This window comes from Salvelinus fontinalis, chromosome 9 (assembly GCF_029448725.1).
Source record: "Salvelinus fontinalis isolate EN_2023a chromosome 9, ASM2944872v1, whole genome shotgun sequence".
NCBI lineage: Eukaryota > Metazoa > Chordata > Actinopteri > Salmoniformes > Salmonidae > Salvelinus > Salvelinus fontinalis.
In genome coordinates, this window is record NC_074673.1 from 30,989,801 (window position 1) to 31,017,124 (window position 27,324).

Sequence of the window (27,324 nt, forward strand, 5' to 3'; positions counted from 1 at the left end):
CTGACTTGTTGCACCCTCGACAACTACTGTGATTATTATTATTTGACCATTCTGGTCATTTATGAACATTTGAACATCTTGGCCATGTTCTGTTATAATCTCCACCCGGCACAGCCAGAAGAGGACAGGCCACCCCTCATAGCCTGGTTCCTCTCTAGGTTTCTTCCTAGGTTTTGGCATTTCTAGGGAGTTTTTCCAAGCCACCGTGCTTCTACACCTGCATTGCTTGCTGTTTTGGGTTTTTAGGCTGGGTTTCTGTACAGCACTTTGATATATCAGCTGATGTAAGAAGGGCTATATAAATACATTTGATTTGATTTCCCAGTTCCTACCGATGAAAAACATCCCAACAGCATGATGCTGTGATTGTGTTCTCGGGGTGATGAAAGGTGTTCTGTTTGCGCTGAAATTTTTGTCTCATCTGACCAAAGTACCTTCCTCCATATGTTTGGGGAGTCTCCAACATGCCTTTTGGCGAACACCAAACGTGTTTGCTAATTTTTTTCTTCAAGCAATGGATTTTTTCTGGCCACTCTTCCGTAAAGCCAAGCTCTGTGGAGTGTACGGCTTAAAGTGGTCCTATGGACAGATACTCCAATCTCCACTGTGGAGCTTTGCAGCTCCTTCAGGGTTATCTTTGGTCTCTTTGTTGCCTCTCTGATTAATGCCCTCATTGCCTGGTCCGTGAGTTTTGATGGGTAGCCCGCTCTTGGCAGGTTTGTTGTGGTATATTCTTTCCATTTTTTAATAATGGATTTAATGGTGGGATGTTAAAAGTTTCAGGTATTTTTTTATAACCCAACCCTGATCTGTACTTCTCCACAACTTCGTCCCTGACCTGTTTGGAGAGCTCCTTGGTCTTCATGGTGCCGCTTGCTTGGTGGTGCCCCTTGCTTAGTGGTGTTGCAGACTCTGGGGCCATTCAGAACAGGTGTATATATACTGAGATCATGTGACAGATCATGTGACACTTAAGTCCACCTGTATGCAATCTATTTAACAAATTGTGTGACTTCGAAAGGTAATTTGTTGCACCAGATCATATTTAGGGGCTTCCTTTTTTTTCTCTTTTTTTCACTTTACCAATTTGGACTATTTTGTGTATGTCCATTACATGAAATCCAAATAAAAATATTTTTAAATTACAGGTTGTAATGCAACAAAATAGGAAAAATGCCAAGGGGGATGTACATGGCCGTGAAAAGATATTTGCCCCTTTTCAGATTTTCTCTATTTTTGCATATTTTTTTATACTGAATGTTATCAAATCTTCAACCAAAACCTGATATTAGATAAAGATAGCCTACATTTACAAATAACAAAAAAAGTACACTTAAAAAAAAAATATATTATTAACAAAGTTATGCTACACCCAATTCCCCTGTGTGAAAAGTAATTGTCCCCTTATACTCAATTTGTATTTGTATTTATTATGGATCCCCATTAGCTGCTACTCTTCCTGGGTTAAGGCAGAATTAAGGCAGTTATACAATTTAAAAAAACATTACAATACATTCATTACAGAAGTCACAACACACTAAGTGTGTGCCCTCAGGCCCATACTCCACTACCACATATCCACTACCATATATCCCAAAAAATCCAGGTGTATGTGTGTGTATAGTGCGTATGTTATCATGTGTGTGTATGCATGTGTCTGTGCCTATGTTTGTGTTTCTTCACAGTACCAGCGGTTCCATAAGGTGTATTTTTACCTGCTTTTAAATCTGATTCTACTGCTTGCATCAGTTACCTGATGTGGAATAGAGCTCCATGTTGTCATGGCTCTATGTAGTACTGTGTGCCTCCCATAGTCTGTTCTGGACTTGGAGACTGTGAAGAGACCTCTGGTGGCATGTCTTGTGGGGTATGCATGGGTGTCCGCGTTGTGTGCTAGTATTGTAAACAGCTCGGTACCTTCAACTTGTCAACACCTCTTACGAAAACAAGTCGTGATGAAGTCAATCTCTCCTCCACTTTGAGCCATGAGAGATTGACATGCATGTTATTAATGTTAGCTCTCCGTGTACATCCAAGGGCCAGCCGTGCTGCCTTGTTCTGAGCCAACTGCAATTTTCCCAAGTTCCTCTTTGTGGCACCTGACCACACGACTGAACAGTAGTCCAAGTGTGACGAAACCAGGGCCTGTAGGACCTGCCTTGTTGATAGTGTTGTTAAGAATGCAGAGCAGCACTCTATTATGGACAGACTTCTCCCCATCTTAGCTACTGTTGTATCAATATGTTTTGACCATGACAGTTTACAATCCAGGGTTACTCCAAGCAGTTTAGTCAGCTCAACTTGCTCAATTTCCACATTATTCATTGTGAGATGTAGTTGAGGTTTAGGGTTTAGTGAATGATTTGTCCCAAATTCAATACTTTTAGTTTTGGAAATATTTAGGACTAGCTTATTCCTTTCCACCCACTCTGAAACTAACTGCAGCTCTTTGTTAAGTGTTGCAGTCATTGTAGTCGCAGCAGTATTTGACGTGAATAGTATTGAGTTATCCGCATACATAGACACACTGGCCTTAATCAAGCCAGTGGCATGTCGTTAGTAAAGATTGAAAAAAGCAAGGTGCCTAAACAGCTACCCTGGGGAATTCCTGGTTCTAACTGGATTATAGTTGATAGGCTTCCATTAAAGAACACCCTCTGTGTTCTGTTAGACAAGTAACTATTTTTCCACAATATAGGAGGGAGTGTAAAGCCATAACACATCAGTTTTTCCAGCAGCAGACTATGATCGATAATGTCAAAAGCTGCACTGAAGTCTAACAAGCCCCCACAATCATTATTTAATCAATTTCTCTCAGCCAATCATCAGTAATTTGTGTAAGTGCTGTGCTTGTTGAGTGTCCTTCCCTATAAGCATGCTGAAAGTCTGTTGTCAATTTGTTTACTGTGAAATAGCGTTGTATCTGGTCAAACACAATTTTTCCAGATGTTTACTGAGGGTTGGTAACAGGCTGATTGGTCGGCTATTTGAGCCAGTAAAGGGGCTTTACTATTCTTGGGTAGCGGAATGACTTTAGCTTCCGTCCAGGCCTGAGGGCACACACTCTCTAGTAGGCTTAAATTGAAGATGTGGTACATATTATCCTCAGTCCGCTCTTATCCTCAGTAATTTTCCATCCAGATTGTCAGACCCCGGTGGCTTGTCATTGTTGATAGACAACAATCATTTTTTCACCTCTTCCACAATGACTTTACGGAATTCAAAAGTACAGTGACTTTCATAATTTGGTCAGATATACTTGGATGTGTGGTGTCAGCGTTTGTTGTTGGCATGTCTTCCCTAAATTTGCTTATCTTGCCAATGCTTATCTCGACCTCCCGGGTGGCGCAGTGGTCTAGGGCCAACAGAGTCTCTGGGTTCGCGCCCATAATGGGCTGGGTTCGCGCCCAGGCTCTGTCGCAGCCGGCCGCAACCGGGAGGTCCGTGGGGCGACGCACAATTGGCATAGCGTCGTCCGGGTTAGGGAGGGTTTGGCCGGTAGGGATATCCTTGTCTCAGTATGTAAAATGTAATAAAATGTATGCACTCTACTGTAAGTCGCTCTGGATAAGAGCGTCTGCTAAATGACGTAAATGTAATGAAAAAGTAATTGAAGTAGTTAGCAATATTAGTGGGTTTTGTGATAAATGAGCTATCTGATTCAATTAATGATGGAGTCGAGTTGGCTTTTCCCCCCAAAATGTCATTTAAGGTGCCCCAAAGCTTTTTACTATCATTCTTTAAATACTTTATCTTTGTTTCATAGTATTGTTTCTCTTTTTAAATTATTTAGCTTAGTTATATGATTTCTTAATGTCCAGTATGTTTGCCAATCAGTTGGGCTACCAGACTTATTTGCCATACCTTTTGCCTCATCCCTCTCAACCATCCCAGTTTTCAATCCAAGGGGATTTAACAGTTTTTACAGTAATTTTCTTAATGGGTGTGAGCTTATTAGTAACTGGAATCAGCAATTTTATAAATGTGTCAAGTGCAGCGTCTGGTTGCTCCTCATTACACACCACAGAGCAGCAAATATTCTTTAAATCATCAACATATGAATCACTACAAAACGTATTGTATCACCTCTAATACAGTATATTAGGCCCAGCCTTTGGAACTTTGGTTTTCCTAGATAGGGTTATTATATTGTGATCACTACATCCTACGGATATGGATACTGCGTTAAAGCAAATATCTGCAGCGTTAGTAAAAATGTGATCAATACATGTTGATGATTTAATTCCTGTGCTGTTTGTAACTACCCTGGTAGGTTGACTGATAACCTGAACCAGGTTGCAGGCACTGGTTACAGTTAGTGCCACCTTTAGCTGCAATGACTGCAACCAAATGCTTCCTGTAGTTTTTGATCAGTCTCTCATATTGCTGTGGAGGAATTTTGGCCCACTCTTGCATGCAGAACTGTCTTAACTCAGCGACACTTGTGGGTTTTCAAGCATGAACTACTCGTTTCAAGTACTGCCACAACATCTCAATTGGGATTAGGTCTGGACTTTGACTTCAAACTAGTTGCTTTTTAACCATTTTCATCTTGACTTGATTGTGTGTTTTGGATCATAGTCTTGCTTCCTGACCCGGCTGCGCTTCAGCTTCAGCTCACAGACGGATGGCCTGACATTCTCATGTAGAATTCTCTGATACAGAGCAGAATTCATTGTTCCTTCTATTAAGGCAAGTCATCCAGGTCCTGAGGCAGCAAAGCATCCCCAAACCATCACACTACCACCACCATGCTTGACCGTTGGTATGAATTGGTACGAGGTTGTTATAGTGGAATGCAGTGTGTTGTTTTCGCCAGACATAATGGGATCCATCTAGTCCAAAAAGCACCTTGAAGCACCTTGAGTCATCAAGACTCTTGAAAGAATGTTCTATGAACAGATCAGTCAAAAGTATACATTTTTGGATGACAAGGCTCCCATTATGCCGGGGGGGGGGGGGGGGGGGGGGGGGTGATCACTTCATACACACCAATGTGTTCTACTCATCTAAAGTATGCTATTGTATTGTAAATCAAAACTGGTTCTTAAATGACTTGCCACTTTCCCAAATGGTAAAATTCATAAATGACCTCAGCTTGGCATCAATCTCTTTCTCCTCCTCATCTAGCTCGGCCTGTTTCCTGCGGAGCTTGGATGACTCTCTCTCCACTAGATCCAGCTCCTTGTCAATGTCCTGCAGGATCTTGGCCCGGGCCATGGTGGTGTGACGGCCAAGCCGGCGGCGGGCTGAGTTGGTGCTGTAACCTGACGGGCCGGTCAGAGGGTCATCTTCAGGGGGTGGGTTGGGAAGGGTCCTCTTCACCTTCTTTCCAGTGCCTGACGAAGAGCCCTGGCCCTAGGACAGACAGAGGAAAAATCAATAAGACAATAGATAAGAGTACTTTTTTTTTTATATATATTTTTTATTTTATCCCCTTTTCTCCCCAATTTTCGTGGTATCCAATCGCTAGTAATTACTATCTTGTCTCATCGCTACAACTCCCGTACGGGCTCGGGAGAGACGAAGGTCGAAAACCACGCGTCCTCCGAAGCACAACCCAACCAGCCAGCCGCACCAATATGTCGGAGGAAACACCGTGCACCTGGCCCCCTTGGTTAGCGCGCACTGCGCCCGGCCCGCCACAGGAGTCGCTGGAGCGCGATGAGACAAGGATATCCCTACCGGCCAAAACCTCCCTAACCCAGACGACGCTAGTCCAATTGTGCGTCGCCCCACGGACCTCCCGGTCGCGGCCGGCTGCGACAGAGCCTGGGCGCGAACCCAGAGACTCTGGTGGCGCAGCTAGCACTGCGATGCAGTGCCCTAGACCACTGCTCCACCCGGGAGGCCAGATAAGAGTACTTTAAGATGCAGTTCGGGATCTTAAGCACAAAAATTTGTAACATCATATGATCTAAAAAAAAAAATAATTATATAATAATCATGTTAATTGCAGGACGTAATATATCATACGAAATGGATGACATAGAACACATTTGGATGACGTAGTACAGAAAAATCGGGGACCCGTTTTGGCTTGTGAGCAACACTTTCAAAACTACTGGTTGAAATTATACAAAAGTTCTGGAGCAACACTTTAATACTATTGCAAGGTTTTTACTTTCAACAAACATTTCAACAGCATGCAATCAATGTGTTTTACTATGCCTTTAGCATGGTCATATTTAACACTATTTTATATTCCCAGTATTCTTACTGCAATGACTTACAGAGTAGTTGTCTGAGTAGTGGTAGCCTATCCTGTCCTCGATGGTATGGCTGAGAGATTTTGGGTCAGACATAGACTTCTGTCCAGGCTTCAGCATCCTAGGGCTGGAGGAAAACCTGGTCGGGTCAGTGGTCGGCATCTTTTGCCCTCCCTCCATGGCCTTACTGGAGGAGAGGGTGGACGTGGACGCAGGGGAGTAGAGCACCTTGGGGGACTTGGGGGTGATGTCTGCCGGTGAGTGGTGCCTCCGGTCTGCGTCTGTCTGGCAGCTGAGACTGCCACCTCTCTGAGAGTTCTCTGGGGCTGAGATGTGTTTGATGATCTCCACCTTAGTGTCCATCTGGATGCTGGGGCGTTTGATGCTCCCGGAGTGGTCGGTCTGGACAGAGATCTCTGCAACAGTCTGGATGGCAATGCTGGAGACCTTAGAGACACCGTGTTTCCCCTCACCGCTGTGCTTACTGGAGCGGGAGCGCCGCCTCGACCTGGTTGGCATGTCCCACTCATCCTCTTGGTCCTCCTCATCATCAGTCTGAACACTGCTGTCTACACCCCTCCTGTTGTTCCTCTTCCTCCTCCCTACATACATCCTGTCTACTGAGTCCTCATCGTCTGTCTGGACCCCACTGTCCACTATCCTCTTCCCTACCACTCCTGTACCATACCCCTGGTCCCCAGGCTGGTTAGACCCTGCTGGTTGTTTCCTACTGAGCTGCAGCTGGTCCTGACCTCCACCCTCTCTCTGACCCTCGCTGGTTACATACTGACCACGCTCTAGCTGGGTGACAGTGGATGAGGTGGTGGACTCATCCCTAACAGGCCAGTATTGGCCGTTATCCCCAACCCCTGTATACTGCTTCTCTAGCAGGTTGTCTGACCCTGTAGTACTGCAGTGCTCATCTAGCTGGTGCTGTAGCTGCACCTGGAGTTGTTGGATCTGCTCTAACTGTTGCCTCTGCTGGTTGTAGGTCTCCTGCTGGGCTATAAGTTGCGCATGGTGCTCCTCTTCCTGTTGCATTAACAGTTGTTGTTTCAGAGCCTGTAGAATAGAATAGATTAACATTATTGTCGATCACCTTACAGTAACGTATTACAAACATATTAAAAACAGTGAGCATGAACGGTGACCACGACCATACATTAACACAGGAGACATATACTGTACACACACATTCATACCTGTAGCTCTTCCAGCTCCCTCTGCACCATGATCTGCTCCTGTTCACGGTAGCGCTGGATCTCCTGCCTCTCCCACTCCAGCTCCTCAGCCAGACACAGCTGCTTCAGCTTCTCCAGCTCCAGGAACTCCCTCTCCATCTGGTACTGGGTGATCTTGCTGTCATCCAGACCGGGGAACATGGGCGATGAAGCCAGGGCGTCAAGAGAGGCTGCGATGGCCTCCAGTGTCTGGTCAGAGTACAGGTCAGGGAAGCCAGTCATGATGTCAGCCAGAGCACTGGGCAGCAGGTCCTTGGGCAGGCTAGTGTCCAGGCTGATGATCTGTTGGCCAGGGTCGCTGGTGGGAATAAAGCCATAGGGATGTGGAGCTGGTGCTGGCTGCTCCTGGAGGGTTGTGGTAGGAGGTAGGGTGGTGCTGAAGATGGAACCTGGCTGAGTGGTGATGGCGTCTGTAGAAAGAACAGGGGCTGCTATGGAGGAGTATACCATTCCGTCTGAGGATCTAAAGACACTATAAGCAGGGACCTGGGAATATGGAGCAGTGGATATCCCCGTATACGCCCCAGCAGCTTTACTGGTGTAGTCTAGAGCTTCACCTGTTATGATGGGTCCAGAAATGTAGGTTTAAGTCAATGATTATAGCATCATAACTTTCTGTACAAAAAAAGGCCATGCAGATTCGATTTGGGGAGATCATAACACTAAGCATGCAAGTATATTCAGTCTGTCCAGCTAGCACGATGCAAAGCCAAAATATTGTGGGAGAACACGCAGGCATACGCATGCATCTGTGTAAAAGAAAGAAAAGACAAAAGAAACAGGACATTTATTAAAATCAAGATAGTTTCACAAATCATGCAAAAGTACAGTAAATGCACATTTTTAATCACATTAGAAAAATAACATAATGATAACTGATGTAAAACAATGCCCAGAGAAATAGGTTCATTCATAAATAAAATTCAAGCAGGTAAAAAGTTGAAAAGAACCCAAAACCTAGTAAACATGCTATATTTCTACCATACCAACCTGCGGACATATTAGCAGCTGTCAGGTCTATTGCACTGTCCGAGGCTCCGTTATAGTTATATCTGGTCTTTCCATCATAGAGGAACAGTCCTGCATCTGCCAGGTTGGTCTCAGACATGGCCTTGCCGTTCAGGCCCTTGATGCCGTAAACCCCAGCATGATCATACTGGTAGTGGTCGTCTCTGTAGCCGAAGCGGTTGTCAGGCTGGGTAATAACCGGCGGCTTCGTCCTACAACTCCCTGTGAAGGGTAGCTTGTAGATGACATCACAGCACACATTCCTCCCAGCTGTCAGATCTATGGGTGTCCCATCATCCTCTATGACTGTGGTCACCACACCAGAGCTCTTGTCAGACAGAGCCACCATGGCCCTGAGGGGTCTAGAGGTGGACAGATCCACAACCCCTGCCGGCTCTGAGAGCATATCTCCCACGTTGGTGATAGCGGGGGCCATGGTCACTGGAAGTCTGCTATTTACCATGGAGGTTCCATAAGACAGGTTGATTGGTGTCACTGTGTCTGTGGCTAACACTGTGTTGATGATAGGCGGAGAGTCCACCCGCCTGTACACTATCTGTGCCAGAGGCTGGAATGGTTTGTATGTGGTGAGAGGGAGAGGCATGGAGGCAACATAACCCTGCAAATCTAAAGGTATTTCTGCTGGCTCGCTGGTGTCTGAACAGGTGACGATAGTGATGCTATCAGTGACAACAGATAGCGTAGTGGAAGGGGTGATCTCAGCACTCAAGTTCACTATCTCTGGCTGCACTGCTGTATGTCGGCCACTAGAGGTGCTACAGATGAACTGGCGACTTGATTCCTGAGGCGTCAAGTCCATCCCTGAATCGGTCATCTTCACGCCAACCTTAATGGTGCGGAGGTCAATGGCATCACCGGAGTAGATCTTCCCGTTCTGTTTGGGAGAGGGCTGGACTTTAACCAAGTCTGGCTGGATGGTGATGGCCACTCCATTGGATGCAGGAACCTGGGGCAGCCTCTCATGGACCAAAGACACAGTGGTTCTCTGAACCTCGGTGGTGACCACCTGAGTGACCAGGCTGGGCAGGCTCTCCGGGGGCTGGGCTGAGGTGGAGATAGATGAGGAGTACATGTGGCTCAGGCTGTTCACCACCTTTTCAGGCCCATGGATCTCCTGGCTCTCGATTGACTCATGGTGGAATTTCCTGGTGATGGTGACTGGAGCCACCGGGACGGTCTGGGGAATCTCCTGGATAGATGGAACTGACATTCTCCTGGTGTAGGCTTCAGTTGTAATGAATTCCAGGGGGGTCTCATGCGCTGATGAATAAATCAGCACTTCTGGTACTGCCTGTGGTGGTTGCACTGCTGAGGGGATGGATCCTCTCCTGTATGGGACTTGGGCAGCATATGCCTCTACGTCTGGCTCTGCAGGCATTGTGATAACCTGGGCCATACTAAGGGGTTGCTGCATGGTTATAGACGCTCTTCTTGTAGTGGAAATAGCCTCAGTTGTAACCACCTGGATGGGTGTTTCATATTCTGATGGGTAAGTCATCACTTCAACCAATGTGTATGGTTGTTGTGCTACAGAGTATATGGATGTCCTTCTAGTGGTAGTGGCCTCAGTTGTTCTAACTTCCGTAGGCATTTCATACTCTGAATGCAAAGTCCTCACTTCGGCCACTGCTTGGGGTTGCGGTGCAGCTGATGCTATTGATGGTATCTCCTGCTGTAAGGGCATTCCTGCTGCCTCTGCCATGGTTTGTGGCTGCTGCATTGGTGATGGTATTGATGCGAGGCTATAGATGGCCTCAGTTGAAACCACTTCTATCAGTGATGGTGACTGATGCATGGTTGAGGGTGTAGCTTCTACATGGACTTGGCTGGCGATTGCTTCGGTAGGTATATCCTGCTTTAAGGACATTACCTCAGCCATGGTTTGTGGTTGCTGCATTTCTGATGGTATTGATGCTCTTCTAGAGATGGCCTCAGTTGAAACCACCTCTATCAGTGATGGTGACTGATGCATGGTTGAGGGTGAAGCTTCTATATGGACTTGGCTGGTGATAGCTTTAATATGTATCTCCTGCTGTAAGGGCATTGTTGCTACCTCTGCCATGGGTTTTGGCTGCTGCATTTGTGATGGTATTGATTCTTTCCTATAGATGGCCTCAGTTGAAACCACTTCTATCAGTGATGGTGACTGATGCATGGTTGAGGGTGTAGCTTCTACATGGACTTGGCAGGCAATAGCTTCAGTAGGTATGTCCTGCTGTAAGTGCATTGCTGCTACCTCTGCCATGGTTTGTGGTTGCTCCATTGTTGATGGCATTGTCACTCTTCTAGAGATGGCCTCAGTTGAAACCACTTCTATCAGTGATGGTGACTGATGCATGGTTGAGGGTGAAGCTTCTATATGGACTTGGCTGGTGATAGCTTTGATATGTATCTCCTGCTGTAAGGGCATTGTTGCTACCTCTGCCATGGTTTGTGGCTGCTGCATTTGTGATGGTATTGATTCTTTCCTATAGATGGACTCAGTTGAAACCACTTCTATCAGTGATGGTGACTGATGCATGGTTGAGGGTGTAGCTTCTACATGGACTTGGCTGGCAATAGCTTCGGTAGGTTTCTCCTGCTGTAAGGGCATTACCTCAGCCATGGTTTGTGGTTGCCGCATTTCTGATGGTATTGATGCTCTTCTAGAGATGGCCTCAGTTGAAACCACCTCTATCAGTGATGCTGACTGATGGATGGTTGGGGGCATAGCTTCTAAGGACATTGCTAATAACTCTCCCATGGTTTGTGGTTGCCGCATTTCTGATGGTATTGATGCTCTTCTAGAGATGGCCTCAGTTGAAACCACCTCTATCAGTGATGCTGACTGATGGATGGTTGGGGGCATAGCTTCTAAGGACATTGCTAACAACCCTCCCATGGTTTGTGGTTGTTGCATTCCTGATGGTATTGATGCTCTTCCAGGCATGGCCTCAGTTGAAACTACATCTGTAGGTATGACCTGCTTTGTTGGTAAAGCAGCCACATATTGTGGCTGCTGAGGTACATCAGGTATTGATGCCCTTCTACCAGAAGCTTGAGCTGCAGACACTTCTACAGGAACCTGTGGCTCTGATGGCATTGTCCTAACGTCAAACACGTTCTGTTGTGGCTGGGCTGTTGGAGGTATATACGGTTTCTTTATTGGAGCTCTGACACTGTGTACCTGAATAGGCATCTCTGACCCTGCTGAAATGGTAACCACCTCAGCCACACCGTGTGGAGGCTGCATAGCTGATGGCATGGAAGGCTGCCTTGCTTTTGCAGTGACTCCCTCTAGGGGTGCTGCTACTTCGACTGGTACTATTGCTGCTGTTGGTGGTGGCAGCTGCCTCAATGAGGGAACTGACGCTCTCCTGACAGTGGCCTGGGCTGAGAAGGCCGTAATGGGTGACTGTTGTTCTGAAGGTGTAGTCCTATCCCTTGGGCATGTCTGCATAGTGGAGGGGATGGATCCTCTCCTGATGGGGGCTTGGACAGTGATGCCCTCTGTGGGTGTGCCAGGCTCTGAGGGAAGCGTTATCACCACATACGTTTCCAGACAATTGGCATACCTCGGAGACAAAGGGGACCTGGGCGAGGCAGCACTCATCTTGGGCTCCACTGGGGTGGTCAGACTCAGATACAGGGCATTGGGAGGTTCTCTGGTCCTGGGCAGTGTTGTGGCTGTGAATGGCTTTGCTATGCTGGCATTTGGTACCACTTCTCTGGTCCTGGGAAGTGTGTGGCTAGCGGTGGGAACCACTGGAGGTTTGATGCTTTCCCCTGGACGGTGGCTGAACACCAGCCCTGCAGGGATGGACACAGGCTTGGGAGGGACTGGAGGGGGTGCAGATGCCTTGTGTACTGGACTGGGGCCTGTGGTTGTTACAGTTGCCTGTGCCATTGTCACAGCAGTTGAGACTGGTACTGTGGTTGAGACTGAAGGTGGGGTGGAAACAGAAGGCTTTTTGGGATAAACCGCTGGCTTGGGTAAGGTGGCAGGAGGTGGTGGAGGAGTGGGAGGAGGTGGAGGTGGTGGTGTATCTGCCACAGGTATACATATGTCTGAGCTGGGTACAGCAGGAACAGAGGGAGCAGTAGGGAAAGGAGCAACACTCACAACCACAGGCCCTGCTGCCATCAGACTACTGCCTTTATCAACAGTAGAAGTGGTAGTTATTGCCACTGAGTATGCCACAAGGTCTTGGGTCGACTGGCTGAGCAGCGACATGTTCTCCACATTAGGAACTATGATGACCACATGCCCCTGTCTGGTTGGGGTCATCATGACCTGAGGGCCAGCACCACCCTTTGGCCTGACCTGCTCCATCTGTGGCTGTATATCCACCACCACAGACTGTATGGGCTGGCTAGGCAGACCTGCTCCAATGGCTATAGCGGTGGTCATGGTCGGGGAGACATGTTGGACAGCCCTGATTGAGTTAGGCTCTGCTGAGGTCTGGGGCAGGGAGACTGACATAGAGCGAGGTGGAGGAGGAGGTGGGGCTTTTTTGGTGGAGGCTTGTCTCTGGATTCGGGGTGTCCCTACAGCTGGTACTACTACTGGGGTTGGAGCAGCAGCCTGGACAGGGACTGAATGCACCACTGTAGCCTGGACAGGAGCTGGGGCTGACACAGGTAGTTGGGCTTGGGGTGAAACTGGAGAGGTGATGGTAACCAGGTCTGGCATTTGGACTACAACTGGAGCTGGGGCAGGAGTTGGAGCAGAGACTGGAGTTGGCACAGCACTAGGAGCAGCTGGGACTGGAGATTGTGCTTGAGAATGTACTGGGCTTGGTATTGGAGTTTGTGCTCTGACCTGCACAGAAGGTAGAACCTGAGCAGCCATCTGGGATGGAGATTTAACTAGGTCTGGCATTTGGACTGCATATGGATCAGGTATCTGTACCACCACTGAGGCAGGTGCTGGGGCTTGGGCTGGAGAAGCTGTAGCATCGGCTGTAGTTGTAGCTGGTGTTGGTGCTTGGGTTGGATCTTTCACCACATCTTGTATTGTGACCAAAACTGTGGTTGGAGAAACAGCCATAATGGGAGCGATAGAAGGAGGGGAGATATCAATAGGCGGCTGAGCTGCAAAGGGACCTGCTGCTTTGGCCAAGTCTACTGTCGGAGAAGACACTGCAGTAGAGTCGGAAGAGAGAGGACTTCGAGCTTGGAAAGAGGAGGAGGACGTAGCATTGGAGGCTATACTCGAGTCTGGAGTCGATGGTGAGGTGGGAGATGATACTGGAGAGACCTGTGAAGGCGTGGTGGTCGTACTGGAGGCTAGAACTGTCTCAGGGGCAAAGACAGGACCTGGAGTAGCTGTAGCTGGGGAAACCTCACACATCACAGTGATGGGTTCAATGTCAGCTACCTCTGTTGTTGGTGCATGCTCTGAAACTGAAGTGGACTCTAGCTCTTTTTTAGTCTCAGACTCATAAATAGGGGTAATATCAGAGGACACTCCCACTCCATACTCCTCTATTATACTATCGTCCGTCTCATCCTCTCCAGAGGAACACTGGGTGATCTTCAAGTCCGGTATAGGGAAAAGAGCCCTCCTCATAGTCATATCCTGAGGAACTGTTGGCTTGGCAACGTCTACCTCAGGCCGTTTAGGAGGTTCAGAGGGCCGTGGTGGAGCAGGACGTTTCTTCCTCTTAACGTAGGTAGAACCAGCATCTAACATAGGCTTCTCTCCCTCAGCCTCACCAACTCTGCAGCTCTCAGCTGCAGCAGAGGATGGTGCAGTAACATGTATCTCAGGATTTGGAATGTTGATAGCTGACTGAACCTTCTGAAACTCCTGCTCTATCAACATCAGTTCCTTCTTCTTCAGCATCATCTCCTCATACACCTCTTCAGGAGACCTCAAACCTTTCTTCCCCGGCTCTTTAGCGGGGTCTTTACTGGGCTGCTCCGGTCGGGCTGAAGTACGTTTAGCTTCAGGCTCCTCCACTAGGGATTCGTAGAGGTAGTCCTCTATGGCCATGCCTCCGTAGAGTGGCTCTATCTCAGGGAATGGCTCTGTCTCTCCTTTAGGAGATCTAGCTATCTGAAGCATCTCCTCATATTCATCCTCTACACTCTTTAGTGGCTTTGCAGTACTGAACTTCTGTCCTTTAGGGACAACTATCCTGGTCTCTGTGTGAAAGGCGTCTGAATCAGACTCCATGCTAGGAAAATAGTCAGAGACTGATGTCCTGTGAAGTGCTTCCATCTCCCTAGCCTGCCTTGCCTCCTCAGTGGGCGAGGCATCATCAATGGAAGACAGGTTACAGGGTGAGGTTAGAGGGATATCCCTTCTCCTCTGAGCTCGGAGATCATCTTTATCCCTTTTCGACTTCTTGGAGATCCTCTTCCCCTGCTGCTGGTCCGAATCCTTTGGTTTCTCCTGCTCCTTGAGGTGATCCTCCTCCTCCCTGAGCTCCTCCTCCTCTGACGAGTCCTCGATGGTGGGGAATGGCTGGCCGGTATGCCTGTGCTTGGCCTTGCGGGGCTGTTTCCCCTCCCCACTCCTCTTATGGCTGGGGCTGCTGTCGCTGTCCTCCTCCAGAGAAGAGGCTGAGGTGGGGGAGGTTCCAGGTGTGAAGCTGGACACTTGGACGCTGGATGACCCCTCACCTTTGGACCTGTCCTCCAGAGAATCTGTGATGCTCTCCACCACTGAATCCCCATCGTCCATGCTCTTCGTTCTCTGCGGCATCATGGGCAAGGCTTTCTTATACACAGGGATTTCCTCAGTGAGTGCAGCACTCTCTACAATAGATTTAGGCTCAGACCATGGCAGAGAAGGTATCCTGGCTGGGCTGTCTTCATCATCTATACTGCCTTTTTTTAACAGAGTCTTGGCTTTACATGATATGTTATCCACCACAGCATCCATGGTCTCCTCAACTCTGCTCTCTTTCTCTTTTTTTCCATCCTCCTCTGAGAGAGACATCTCCTCCTCTCCCATCATCCCCATGATCTGCCTGCGTATTAACTCCTCCTCATTCACGAATGAGTCTGGGCTGTCTGGAGGGCTGTCTGTAGGGCTGTCATCTTTGTAGTCCTCGCTGCTGGATGAGGCTGCCGTGCTGACCGCTATCGCACTTAACCTCCGTCTCTGGAGCTTGGGCGAGGGAGAGGGTTCGCTCCCGCTGCTCTCCTCCATCGGCACATAACTCAGAAGCCTCTTTGCCCCATTCCCCTCCTCCTTGGCAGGCATGGCTGTGTCAGGGGTTGTGTCCATGATAGGGACATCTCTGACTGTCTGGAACTCATCCAGCTCCCCATCGGAGGTGTAGGAGCCCTGTGAGATGGGAAATATGTCTGGTCCATCATGGCTCTTGTCACTATAGTCCTCAGGCTTGATGTCAGCCTCAAATGAACTGGCTGGGCTGGATGGTACCTCAGCTACTACCTGGTCTGCTAGGAGGCAGGCTGCAGTTGGCTCTTTCTCCTTCTCCTGAAAATAAAAAAGCATCAGATGAAAATGTGCTTGTCCTATGCATAGATAAATCAAAACATACACTACCGGTCAAAAGTTTTAGAACACCTACTCATTCAAGGGTTTTTCTTCATTTTGACTATTTTCTACACTGTACAATAATAGTGACGATATAAAAACTATGAAATAACACATATGGAATCATGTAGTAACCAAATAAGTGTTAAACCAATCAAAATATATTTAAAATTTGAGATTCTTTAAATAGCCACTCTTTGCCTTGATGACAGCTTGCAGTCTTGAAGGAGTTCCCACATATACTGAGCACTTGTTGGCTGCTTTTCCTTCACTCTGTGGTACGACTCATCCAAAAACATCTCAATTTGGAAAAGGTCGATACTGTGGAGGCCAGGTCATCTGATGCAGCACTCCATCACTCTCCTTCTTCGTAAAATAGCCCTTAGACAGCCTGGAGGTGTGTTGGGTCATTGTCCTGTTGAAAATAGGACAATGATAGTCCCACTAAGCCCAAACCAGATGGAATGGCGTATCGCTGCAGAATGCTGTAGTAGCCATGCTGGTTAAGAGTGCCTTGAATTCTAAATAAATCACAGACAGTGTCACCAGCAAAGCACCCCCACATCATAATCCCTTCTCCTCCATACTTTACGGTGGGAAATCAAATGCGGAGATCATCCGTTCACCCACACCATGTTTCACAAAGACACGCCGGTTGGAACCAAAAATCTCCAATTTGGACTCATCAGACCAAAGGACAAATTTCCACTGGTCTAATGCCCACTGCCCATGTTTCTTGGACCAAGCAAGTCTCTTCTTCTTATTGGTGTCCATTAGTAGTGTTTTCTTTGCAGCCATTCGAACACGAACGCCTGATTCACACAGTCTCGTCTGAACAGTTGATGTTGAGATGTGTCTGTTACCTGAACTTTGTGAAGCATTTATTTGGGCTGCAACTTCTGAGGCTGGTAACTCTAATGAACGTATCCTCTGCAGCAGAGGTACCTCTGGGTCTTCCATTCCTGTGGCGGTCCTCATGAGAGCCAGTTTCATCATAGAGCGTGATGGTTGACGCATTGACTGACCTTCATGTCTTAAAGTAATGATGGACTGTCGTTTCTCATTGCTTACTTGAGCTGTTCTTGTCATAATATGGACTTGGTCTTTTACCAAATAGGGATATCTTCTGTATACCCCCCCCCCCCCCCCCACCTTGTCACAACACAACTGATTGGCTCAAACACATTAAGAAGGAAAGAAATTTCACAAATTAACTTTTAAGAAGGCACACCTGTTAATTGAAATGCATTCCAGGTGACAACCTCATGAAGCTGGATGAGAATACCAAGAGTGCAAAGCTGACATCAAGGCAAAGGGTGGCTATTTGAAGAATCTCAAATATAAAATATATTTGTTTAACACTTTTTTGGTTATTACATGATTCCATGTGTGTTATTTCATAGTTTTTATGTCTTCACTATTATTCTACAATAGAGAAAATAGTCAAAATAAAGAAAAACCCTTGAATGAGTAGGTGTTCTAAAACTTTTGACCGGTAGTGTGTGTCTTATACGGTGCATTCGGAAAGTATTCACACCCTTGACTTTTTCCACATTTTGTTACGTTACAGCCTTATTCTCAACCTGATTAAATAGTTGTTTCCCCTCATCAATCTACGGAAAGTATTCACAACCTTGACCTTTTCGACATTTTGTTACGTTACAGCCTTACAGCCACACAATACCCCATAATTTCAAAGCAAAAAAAAAACATTTTAGAACCCGAAAAATTACATTTACAGAAGTATTCAGACCCTTTACTCAGTACTTTGTTGAAGCGCCTTCCTTTGGCAGCGATTACAACCTGAAGTATTTTTTGGTATGACCATACAAGCTTGGCACACCTGCATTTGGGGAGTTTCTCCCATTCCTCTCTGCATATCATCTCGATCTGCCAGGTTGGATGAGGAGCGCCGCTGCACAGCTATTTTCAGGTCTCTCCAGAGATGTTTGATCGGGTTCAAGTCCGGGCTCTGGCTGGGCTACTCAAGGACATTCAGAGACTTGTCCCGAAGCCATTCCTGCATTGTCTTGGCTTGTACTAGGGTCGTTGTCCTGTTGAAAATGTGAACCTTTGCCCCAGTCTGAGGTCCTGAGCGCTCTGGAGCAGGTTTTCATCAAGGAACTCTCTGTACTTTGCCTCCCCACAGCATGATGCTGCTACTGCCATCCTTCACCGTAGGGATGGTGCCAGGTTCCCTCCAGACGTTACGTTTGGCATTCAGGCTAAAGAGTTCAATCTTGCCTTTGGCAAACTCCAAGCAGGCTGTCATGTGCTTTTTACTGAAGAGTGGCTTCCGTCTGGCCTCTCTACCATAAAGGCCTGATTGGAGGAGTGCTGCAGAGATAGTTGTCCTTCTGGAAGGTTCTCCCATCTCCACAGAGGAACTCTGGTGCTCTGTCAGAGTGACTATCGGGTTCTTGGTCACCTCCCTGACCAAGGCCCTCCCCCCCCGATTACTCAGTTTGTCCGGGCGGCCAGCCATAGGAAGAGTCTTGGTGGTTCCAAACTTCTTCCATTTAAGAATGATGGAGGCCACTGTGTTCTTGGGAACCATCAATGCTGCAGAAATGTTTTGGTACCCTTCCACAGATCTGTGCCTCGACATAATCCTGTGTTAGAGCTCTACGGACAATTCCTTCAACCTCGTGACTTAGTTTTTGCTCTGACATGCACTGTCAACTGTGGGACCATATATAGACAGGTGTGTGCCTTTCCAAATCATGTCAAATCAATTGAATTTACCACAGGTGGACTCCAATCAAGTTGTAGAAACACCTCAAGGATGATCAATGGAAACAGGATGCATCTGAGCTCAATTTCGAGTCTCATAGCAATGGGTCTGAATACTTATGTAAATAAGGTATTTCTGTTTTTTTATTTTAATACATTTCTAAAAACCTGTTTTTCACTTTGTCATTATGGGGTATTGTGTGTAGATTGATGAGGAAAATATTGTATTTAATCCATTTTAGAAAAAGTTTTAACGTAACAAAATGTGGAAAAAGGGAAGTCTGAAACTTTCCGAATGCACGGTACACTTCTATTTTGTTTATGGCTGGAGCAAATGATATGTGTGTGAAAAGTTAACACCTATGGCAGAGATCTAGATTTGTATGGGATCACAATCTTCAATAGGAATTATGATAACAACAATAAATTGATTCATATGTTAAACAAAAACTTACCTTCACAGTCTCCTTCTCAGTGAGTATTTGCTGAGGTTCAGGAAGGACATCATCCACCTTTTCAACCAATGGAGTGGCCACTTCCTTGATAGTATCAGTTTGGACTGGTTGTGGAGCAACATAAAGCGGTTCCTGTTGTTTCGCTTGCTTCTCAACCTTCTCCTCTGCTGGTTTAGGTAGCTCTGTTGGTTGAGCCTCAGCCTCTGGCTTCTCCTCCACAGTGGCTGGAGTGACAGCAACAGCAGTAGCCACTGTGGTGGACAGAGGAGCAGGAGGAGTCATGGCCTCAGTCACTAGGACAGAGGCAACTGGAGCAGCTACTGCTGGAGCATCAGTTTTGGGTGGTTCAGATTTAGGTGGTACAGGTTTAGGCAGCACAACCTTAGGAAACTCTGCCACAGAAGGCTCCATTTTTGGTGCCTCTGTTTTGGTGATCTCCACCTTACGGACTTCCGTCTCAGGAGCCTCAGCCTTGGCGACCGTCATGGGAGCTTCAGCCTTGGGGACTTCTATCTTTGGTTCCAGCTCCATTTGTGCAAGGTCAGGTGTTGGTGTAGGCAGAGTGGGCACTGAGGTGACAGCCTGGGATGGGGGCTGTGTTTTAGGGAAAGGCTGGGCCTGGCTGCTTGCTGCTGCTGGAGGCTGGGGCTCTGTCTTGGTGGTTGCGACTACAGGGAGTGGTGTGGGCTGGGCGTGGATCTTGATGGGTTGGGGCTGGGCCATCTTTCCCATGTCTCCCAGTTGTCCAGAGAGAGCCCTCTGGGTCTGGCAGTTGAGACACAGCCATTCCTTCTGTCAACACAGAGAACAACACACATTGGTTAGTGGTCAGTTCAGAAGCAGTTATTACTTCTGTCATTGAGGGGACAACACACAGGTGGTTGGTACATCGTATAGACCATGTTGGCTTCATTCCAAGCCAACGGATGGCTCTATTCCAATAGGAGTTCCAAATACAATGGAAGAAAAATCATTCACCCTTCATAATAGTGATTTTTCAACTGCATTCATCAGCGATACAAAAGCAGCAAAATGTGTTAATGTTACACCACACTCAGGGGAACTGTGAAGTGTACTGTAGTGGAATGTTATTACCTATCTTAATTTAACTCCTGAAGCCATGTGTGGATAACAATGATGGACAATGTACACTGGTACAGTCAGTGCAGTACATTACGCAGTTACAAACACTAGAAGTCATAGTGAACCCTAACACCACCCTACTGTAGTTTAATGTATTCTACCAGTGTTTAATATATTCTACATCAGGTTCAAATTACACCACATAAACTAATCTGCTTTTAGAATTCCTAAGCCTAGAGCAAAGAAAACCTCCATAACACCGTTAGTCTGAAGCGTATCAAGCACTTGTCAGGTAGCATATAAAAATAGCTTACCTTTCCAGAAAACAAATCACATCTTATTGCTATTTACATTAAATCTCTTTTCACAGCAGCATGATCTTTTTGCACCATTTATTTTGGTCCGGTTGAGGAAAAAACATTTGCAGTGAACTGGTAGAGCAGACAGGATCACAGCATTGCGACTACTATTGTACCCCTGCAGAGACGGTGTGGGTGTCAGGTTTTGGCCAAGACTGTTCGGGTTTTGGTCACTAGATGTCCCCATTGCACCTTTTTTGTACCTTTTGTTTTTCTTGCTCTAATTATTGTTTGCACCTGTAGGTCATTCCCTTGTTAGTATTTAAACCCTGTGTGTTCCTCAGTTCCTTGCTCAGTGTTTGTAAGTTAGCACCCAGCCCCAGCCCAAGCCTTGTTTTATACAGATTTTTCTCTTGTTGGATTTTCCAGAGGTTCTCTGGTTTAGTTCTTGTGTATTATTTGAGTAGTCTTTTGAGGTTTGTTTTTCCCTGCTGTTTTTTACCACTTTGTGGAGTTTCTTTTGTATTTTGGAGGATTTCCATTTTGTGCCTCTTGGCTTTATTTTTGGACATTGTGGATTTAGTTTCTTTGCCTGAAGATTTTGTTCTTTTATTAAACCACCATCTCTAGTACTGCTGTGTCTGCCTCATCTTCTGGGTTCTGACAATTATTAGTGACTGTTTCTCGCACCGGGTCCTGACAGTGGGGATGTGATACTCGGGGTAGAGCAGGAGAGGTTGGAGCAAAGGGCATTCTCTTTATTAACCGCCTCTCACTTTCAATCACCATGTGTGTAGGGCTGTGATGTTCATGACATTTGTGAGATAGTCATTGGTCAGCCAAATGACTGTGGCCACCGTAATAACAGTTCGAATAGCAAAATAAATAAATATATATTTGTTTGTTTGAAAAATGTAGTGTTTATTTGCAGGGACAGGGGCATTGCCTAGGAAACCAAAGACTTGTTTGCTACAACACCCTGCTTGTTCCAGCAAGGCGCAACAAAGTTTCATCAAGTTGTAGAGTCCATATTCCAGCAGAAAAGGACTCAAACCCCCCACCCCCATTTGCCCTCAGAAAAAGCTAAATTGATCTGGGCATGGACTCTACAAGGTGTCGAAAGCATTCCACAGGGATGCTGGCCCATGTTGACTCCAATGCTTCCCACAGTTGTGTCAAGATGGCTGGATGTCCTTTGTGTGGGAGACCATTCTTGATACACTCGGGAAACTTGAGTGTGAGAAACCCAGCAGCGTTACAGTTCATGGCACAAACCGGTGCGCCTGGCACCTACTACCATACTCCGTTCAAAGGCACATCTTTTGTCTTGCCTATTCACCCTCTGAATGGCACACATACACATTTTTACATTTACATTTTAGTCATTTAGCAGACACTCTAATCCAGAGCGATTTACAGTAGTGAGAGCATACTTTTGTTTCGTACACAATCCATGTCTCAATTGTCTCAAGGCTTAAAAATCCTTCTTTAACCTGTGTCCTTCCCTTCATCTACACTGATTGAAGTGGACTTAACAAGTGACATCAATAAGGGATCATAGCTTTCACCTGGATTCACCTGGTCAGTCTGTCATGGAAAGAGCAGGTTTTCTTAATGTTTTGTATACTGTATATATATTTTTTAACAGTTAGGACGGTTATTTTATTTCCATGACGATCTTCATCAATATCCGTCGTTTACACAGTTATACGGTAACTGTGCTAGCCGTACATGTGTGTGAGATATGGGGATATTCCATTCGCATGCACAGATAACCCACGTGCACTGCACACTGCACACACACAACTTATAGGATACATAGAAACACATGTTGAAATGTTCACATTAGTGCACATATTCAAAGATGTACAGAGTGTCTTCAAAAAGTCTTCCCACCCCTTGACTTGCTCCACATGTTGTTGTGTTACAGCCTGAATTTAAAATGGATTCCATTGAGATGTTTTGTCACTGGACTACACACAACACCCCAAAATGTCAAAGTGGAATTATTTCAACGGTATTGAAAAACCATCCCGTGGTTATTTCCAAATACACTGGTATACGGTATTTGCCATGGGGTATCTCCGCCCCATGGCAAAATGTTTAGAACTGCTGAAAACTTGGTTTAAAACTGCAACAACAAACAATCTGCGAATGGCAAAATGGGTAGAATTGCATGAAATGTCTTATAAAATAGCAACATTTCCTCTCTGCCCCATGGCAAAATACATACAAACTTTATTTAAAACTGCAACATTTTCCCTATGGCAAACTGTGTAGAATTGCAGGAAATTCACTTTAAAACGTACATTTTTCTCTCCGACGTCAAGAGGGGAGCCACTAAAACCATTTGTGTCCCAACCAAATCATGCTTAGAGCCCCCGATAGGCTAGAGCCGGCCCTGCTCAGGCTTACTGCTCTGTCACACACCGTCCACCACTTGTCTATGCTGAAACCATACAGAAAAAATATCATTAAAAAAAGGATGCGCGATAAATGGAATTCTTATCCATTTCTTTACACTGAGGATGTAGCCTAACTGTTTTCTGTTTCCTGTTATCGTTTCTATGCTCATTGTATCGTTGATGTTATGTATGGTATATAACACATGATTGTTCGCTGCCTTCTGAAAACCGATCACAGTTCCCAGCCAACCCTGCTAAGCTCTAGTGCAGAGCTATGCTAAATTTACTACCACAGCTTCATATAACATTAATATGGCTTCTCTCGTATGATCAAATAGTATCAAAGTATTCAGACAGCAATCATAATCAGTCTTTTTTGTAGATCTGTAAATTAAGAACTCGTAATATTGTTTAAAAGACTAAACTGACAGTTTGAATATCCTGTCTAAGTCATCACTGAATGGCAGCCCCCTCCACTCCCCTTCTCCCCACTTCTCTCCATCCTACATTGGTCTGTGTGAGGATGTAATCAGCACTAACAAGCAAGCGGCTTCGAGCTCATACATATGCTAATCAGAGGAGCCATGTCACCAGTGGGACCCATCAGGCAATTAATTGGTAATCAGAAGCTCTGACACTTCCTGGTTCTCTGATCACCTCTTACGCCAACACAATGGCCTCATTAGAGACACAGGACCGGTAGAGTGGTGCTGAGAGACGCAGGAAACTATTAATAGAAATAGAATAAAACCATACGCATGAATCAAAACCCTTGTGAAAGAGGAATTCAATAAGCTATCTTGTTGATGTTTACGAGTAGGTGAATTCATATCTGGCAATGGAGGAGCTTGTCACTGAACATGAATGGAGATGCTAACAGTTACATTATATCATATATTTTATAAAGGTAATTGAGTGTGCTCTTTTGATTACCTGAAAATCAGTGGCTCATAAACAATCATGACTGAATCACTGTCTCTCATCAGAGTAAAAGAGCATATTCACCTTTTAAATTACCACAGCACTGTCTTCACCACAACATGATTCAACTCAAGGTGAAATCATCATGTTATACTTAATCATTTTATCCCCCCACCACAAAACTACATCTTAGATTAAAATGTCCTTGGATTGTAAATTAACTACACCAGAAACTCATTTGCATAACTCATTAAAAACAGATAAGGTTCCATTTTCTGTTTTCTTCTACATTCACCTCTTGTTGCTTTGTGACAGGACACACTTGGGAGGGGTGGTGGGGGAAATAGTGGAGGAAGATGAAACAACAGCATATCTACAGTACCCTGTATATAAATCCTTCTCCTCTCTCTGCAGTACCCTTTCCCATGTCCCTGTCCTCTCTCTACACTACCCTGTCCCCCAGTCCCTCTCCCTGGCTAAATATGGACCCGTCTCTCACATCTCTCCAGGTGGCATACTGGCCTCAGTCCAAACTGAAGCCTCCAATATATTACAGATGACTTGTATCTGTAAAATGAGATAAAGTTGTAATGCTTTTCAACTACAATTTCACAAGCACCTCGGCAGCACATAATGTCAACACATACTAATGGAAGTCTAGAAGGATCAACATACATGTGTGTCAGAGTCGAAGACACAATGTTTCCAGAGGTCAACCTTGTAATGATATGGCTGTTACTAGGTTTCCACTCGAGCAGAGACCTCTGAGTCCTGGGCATACCATCATCAATTCCTTTAATTAAATATGTTTGAGCAAAAGCTCTGTGCTGAGAACAGGGGGAACAGGGGAGCTGTGCAGGGGGAGCAGGGGATGCAGGCATTGACTGTGATTAGTCTCAGAGCTGGATTAACAAGGCCTTCACAGTGACAGCTCTCAGGAAGCTGCTATGCTGACACACAGGGACCCCATACCAGCTAGAGCTATAACACCACCACCGTGTATCTGCTGAGCTCTACACTAAATCACACACTCTTTTATTATTCTATACTGAACAAAAATAGTAACGCAACATGCAACAATTTCATAGATTTTACTGAGTTACAGTTCAAATAAGGAAATCAGTCAATTGAAATAAATTCATTAGGCCCTAATCTATGGATTTCACATGACTGAGAATACATCTGTTGGTCACAGATACCGAAACAAAATGGGCCTCACAATGGGCCTCAGGAACTCGTCACGGTAGTTTTGTGCATTTAAACTGCCATCGATAAAATACAATTGGGTTAGTTGCCCGTGGCTTATGCCTGCCCACACCATAACCCCACCTCCACCATAGGGCACTCTGTTCACAATGTTGACATCAGCAAACCGCTCACTCACACAACGCCATACACGTGGTCTGCGGTTGTGAGGCCGGTTGGACATACTGCCAAATTCTATAAAACATCGTTGGAGGTGGCTTATGGTAGAGAAATTAACATTCAATTCTCTGGCAACAGCTCTGGTGGACAATCCTGCAATCAGCATGCCAATTGCACATCCCTCAAAACTTGAGACATCTGTAGCATTGTGTTGTGTGACAAAACGACACATTTTAGAGTGGCCTTTTATTCAAATCAAAGTGTATTGGTCACGTGCGCCCGAATACAATACCTTACAGTACCTTACAGTATACAATACCTTACAGTGAAATGCTTACTTACAGGCTCTAACCAACAGTGCAAAAAAGGTATTAGGTGAACAATAGGTGAGTAAAGAAATAAAAACAACAGTAAAAAGACAGTGAAAAATAACAGTAGCAAGGCTATATACAGTAGCGAGGCTATAACAGTAGCGGGGCTACATACGGGCACCGGTTAGTCGGGCTGATTGAGGTAGTATGTACATGTAGATATGGTTAAAGTGACTATGCATATATGATGAACAGAGAGTAGCAGTATCGTAAAAGAGGGGTTGGCGGGTGGTGGGTGGCGGGACACAATGCAGATAGCCCAGTTAGCCAATGTGCAGGGGCACTGGTTGGTCGGGCCAATTGAGGTAGTATGTACAGGAATGTATAGTTAAAGTGACTATGCATATATTATAAACAGAGAGAAGCAGCAGTGTAAAAGAGGGGTTGGTGGTCCTTTTATTGTCCCCAGCACAAGGTGCACCTGTGTAATGATCATGCTGTTTAATCAGCTTCTTGATATGCCACACCTGTCAGGTGAATGGATTATCTTGGCAAAGGAGAAATGCCCACTAACAGGGGTGTAAATACATCTGTGCATAACATTTGATAGAAATAAGCTTTTTGTGCGTATGGAAAACATGGGACCAACATGTTGTGTTTATATTTTTGTTCAATGTAGATTCAATGTGATGGCACGTCTCAGAGAAAAAGCCACACAATTCTATATCCCCCTGTCACGTTCCTGACCTTAATAGCTTAATATTCCCTTTATATCCACTGTTTGTTTGTGGGTGATTGTTCCTGTGTCAGTGTTTGTACCACACGGGACTGTTTCATTTCGTTCGTTCGTGTGTTCCGTCCTGTTCTTGCGTTCATGTGTTTTGTTCTCAAGTTCAGGTCTGTTCACGTCGTTTGTTATTTTGTAGTTTGTTCAAGTGTTTTTCGTCTTCGTTTAAATAAACGTGATTATGTCTTTAAACTACGCTGCATATTGGTCCGATCCTTGCTCCTCTTCAGATGAGGAGAAAGACGAGCGTTACACACCCCCCCCCCCCCATATCAATCTTATTCAGCTACAGCATAGTCAATGATATCAAATACCTCAGGTGTGCAACGCAGCAAAGAATTCTCTTTAAAACAAATATGAAACCAGAGAGCCTGGAAACCTGGGAGCCTGGAAACCAACACACTGCTGCTATAACCAAGCATGTACTATTTTCTTAAACTTGTCAGCATTAACACAACAATATCAATAGCTTTGTTGCATTACTCTGTTAAGTAGCACACAGTGTGCCAACCAAGTCCCCTGGCAAAGGGCATACATCTGATATCATGCCATCTGTGAGGTGACTTGAACAAAAGACCTGTTGGTTGTGTTTGTAGCTGTATATTTCAGGTTGTCAGAGAACCTCTATTCCTGCAGAAGCTCATGCTGGTAAGTTCCTTATTGATTGCCTGGCAGCTGCCTTTGGCAAAGTCTGTAGCTGGCTAATATAGTGTGCTTTCAGCATCCCCTGCAGTGCTCCCATTCCTCATCAATCTGGCCCTCTGATAATAGAGTGTTGACCCACTAATCTGCCATAAGCAGAGTGCTTCATTCTGAAGACGAAGAGCCCGGGCCCTGCTTTCTCTCTCAAATCTGACGGATGACACGTCAACAAACTTTCCTTTGAAGACGGGTAGACAGAGAGGGAGAGAGGGGGAGACGGAGAAGATAGAAAAGATTGATAGAGAGACTAGATAGAAAGATAAATAGAGAGCGGATCAGAGAGAGAAAG

The 27,324-nt window shown here is 45.8% G+C and overlaps 1 protein-coding gene across 7 annotated transcripts in view; it reads right to left on the reverse strand.

Moving 5' to 3' along the window:
- Positions 1-27,324, reverse strand: part of LOC129862415 (protein piccolo-like) — a 114,956-nt gene that overhangs the window by 42,241 nt on the left and 45,391 nt on the right. For all 7 annotated transcript variants that reach the window (XM_055934077.1, XM_055934076.1, XM_055934075.1 and 4 more), the window contains 5 exons: positions 19,163-19,954; positions 8,441-15,914; positions 7,412-8,007; positions 6,234-7,271; positions 5,093-5,358 (listed from right to left, as the gene is read on the reverse strand). In XM_055934077.1, coding sequence (XP_055790052.1) covers positions 5,093-5,358; positions 6,234-7,271; positions 7,412-8,007; positions 8,441-15,914; positions 19,163-19,954 — 10,166 coding nt within the window. The remainder of the gene's footprint in view (positions 1-5,092; positions 5,359-6,233; positions 7,272-7,411; positions 8,008-8,440; positions 15,915-19,162; positions 19,955-27,324) is intronic.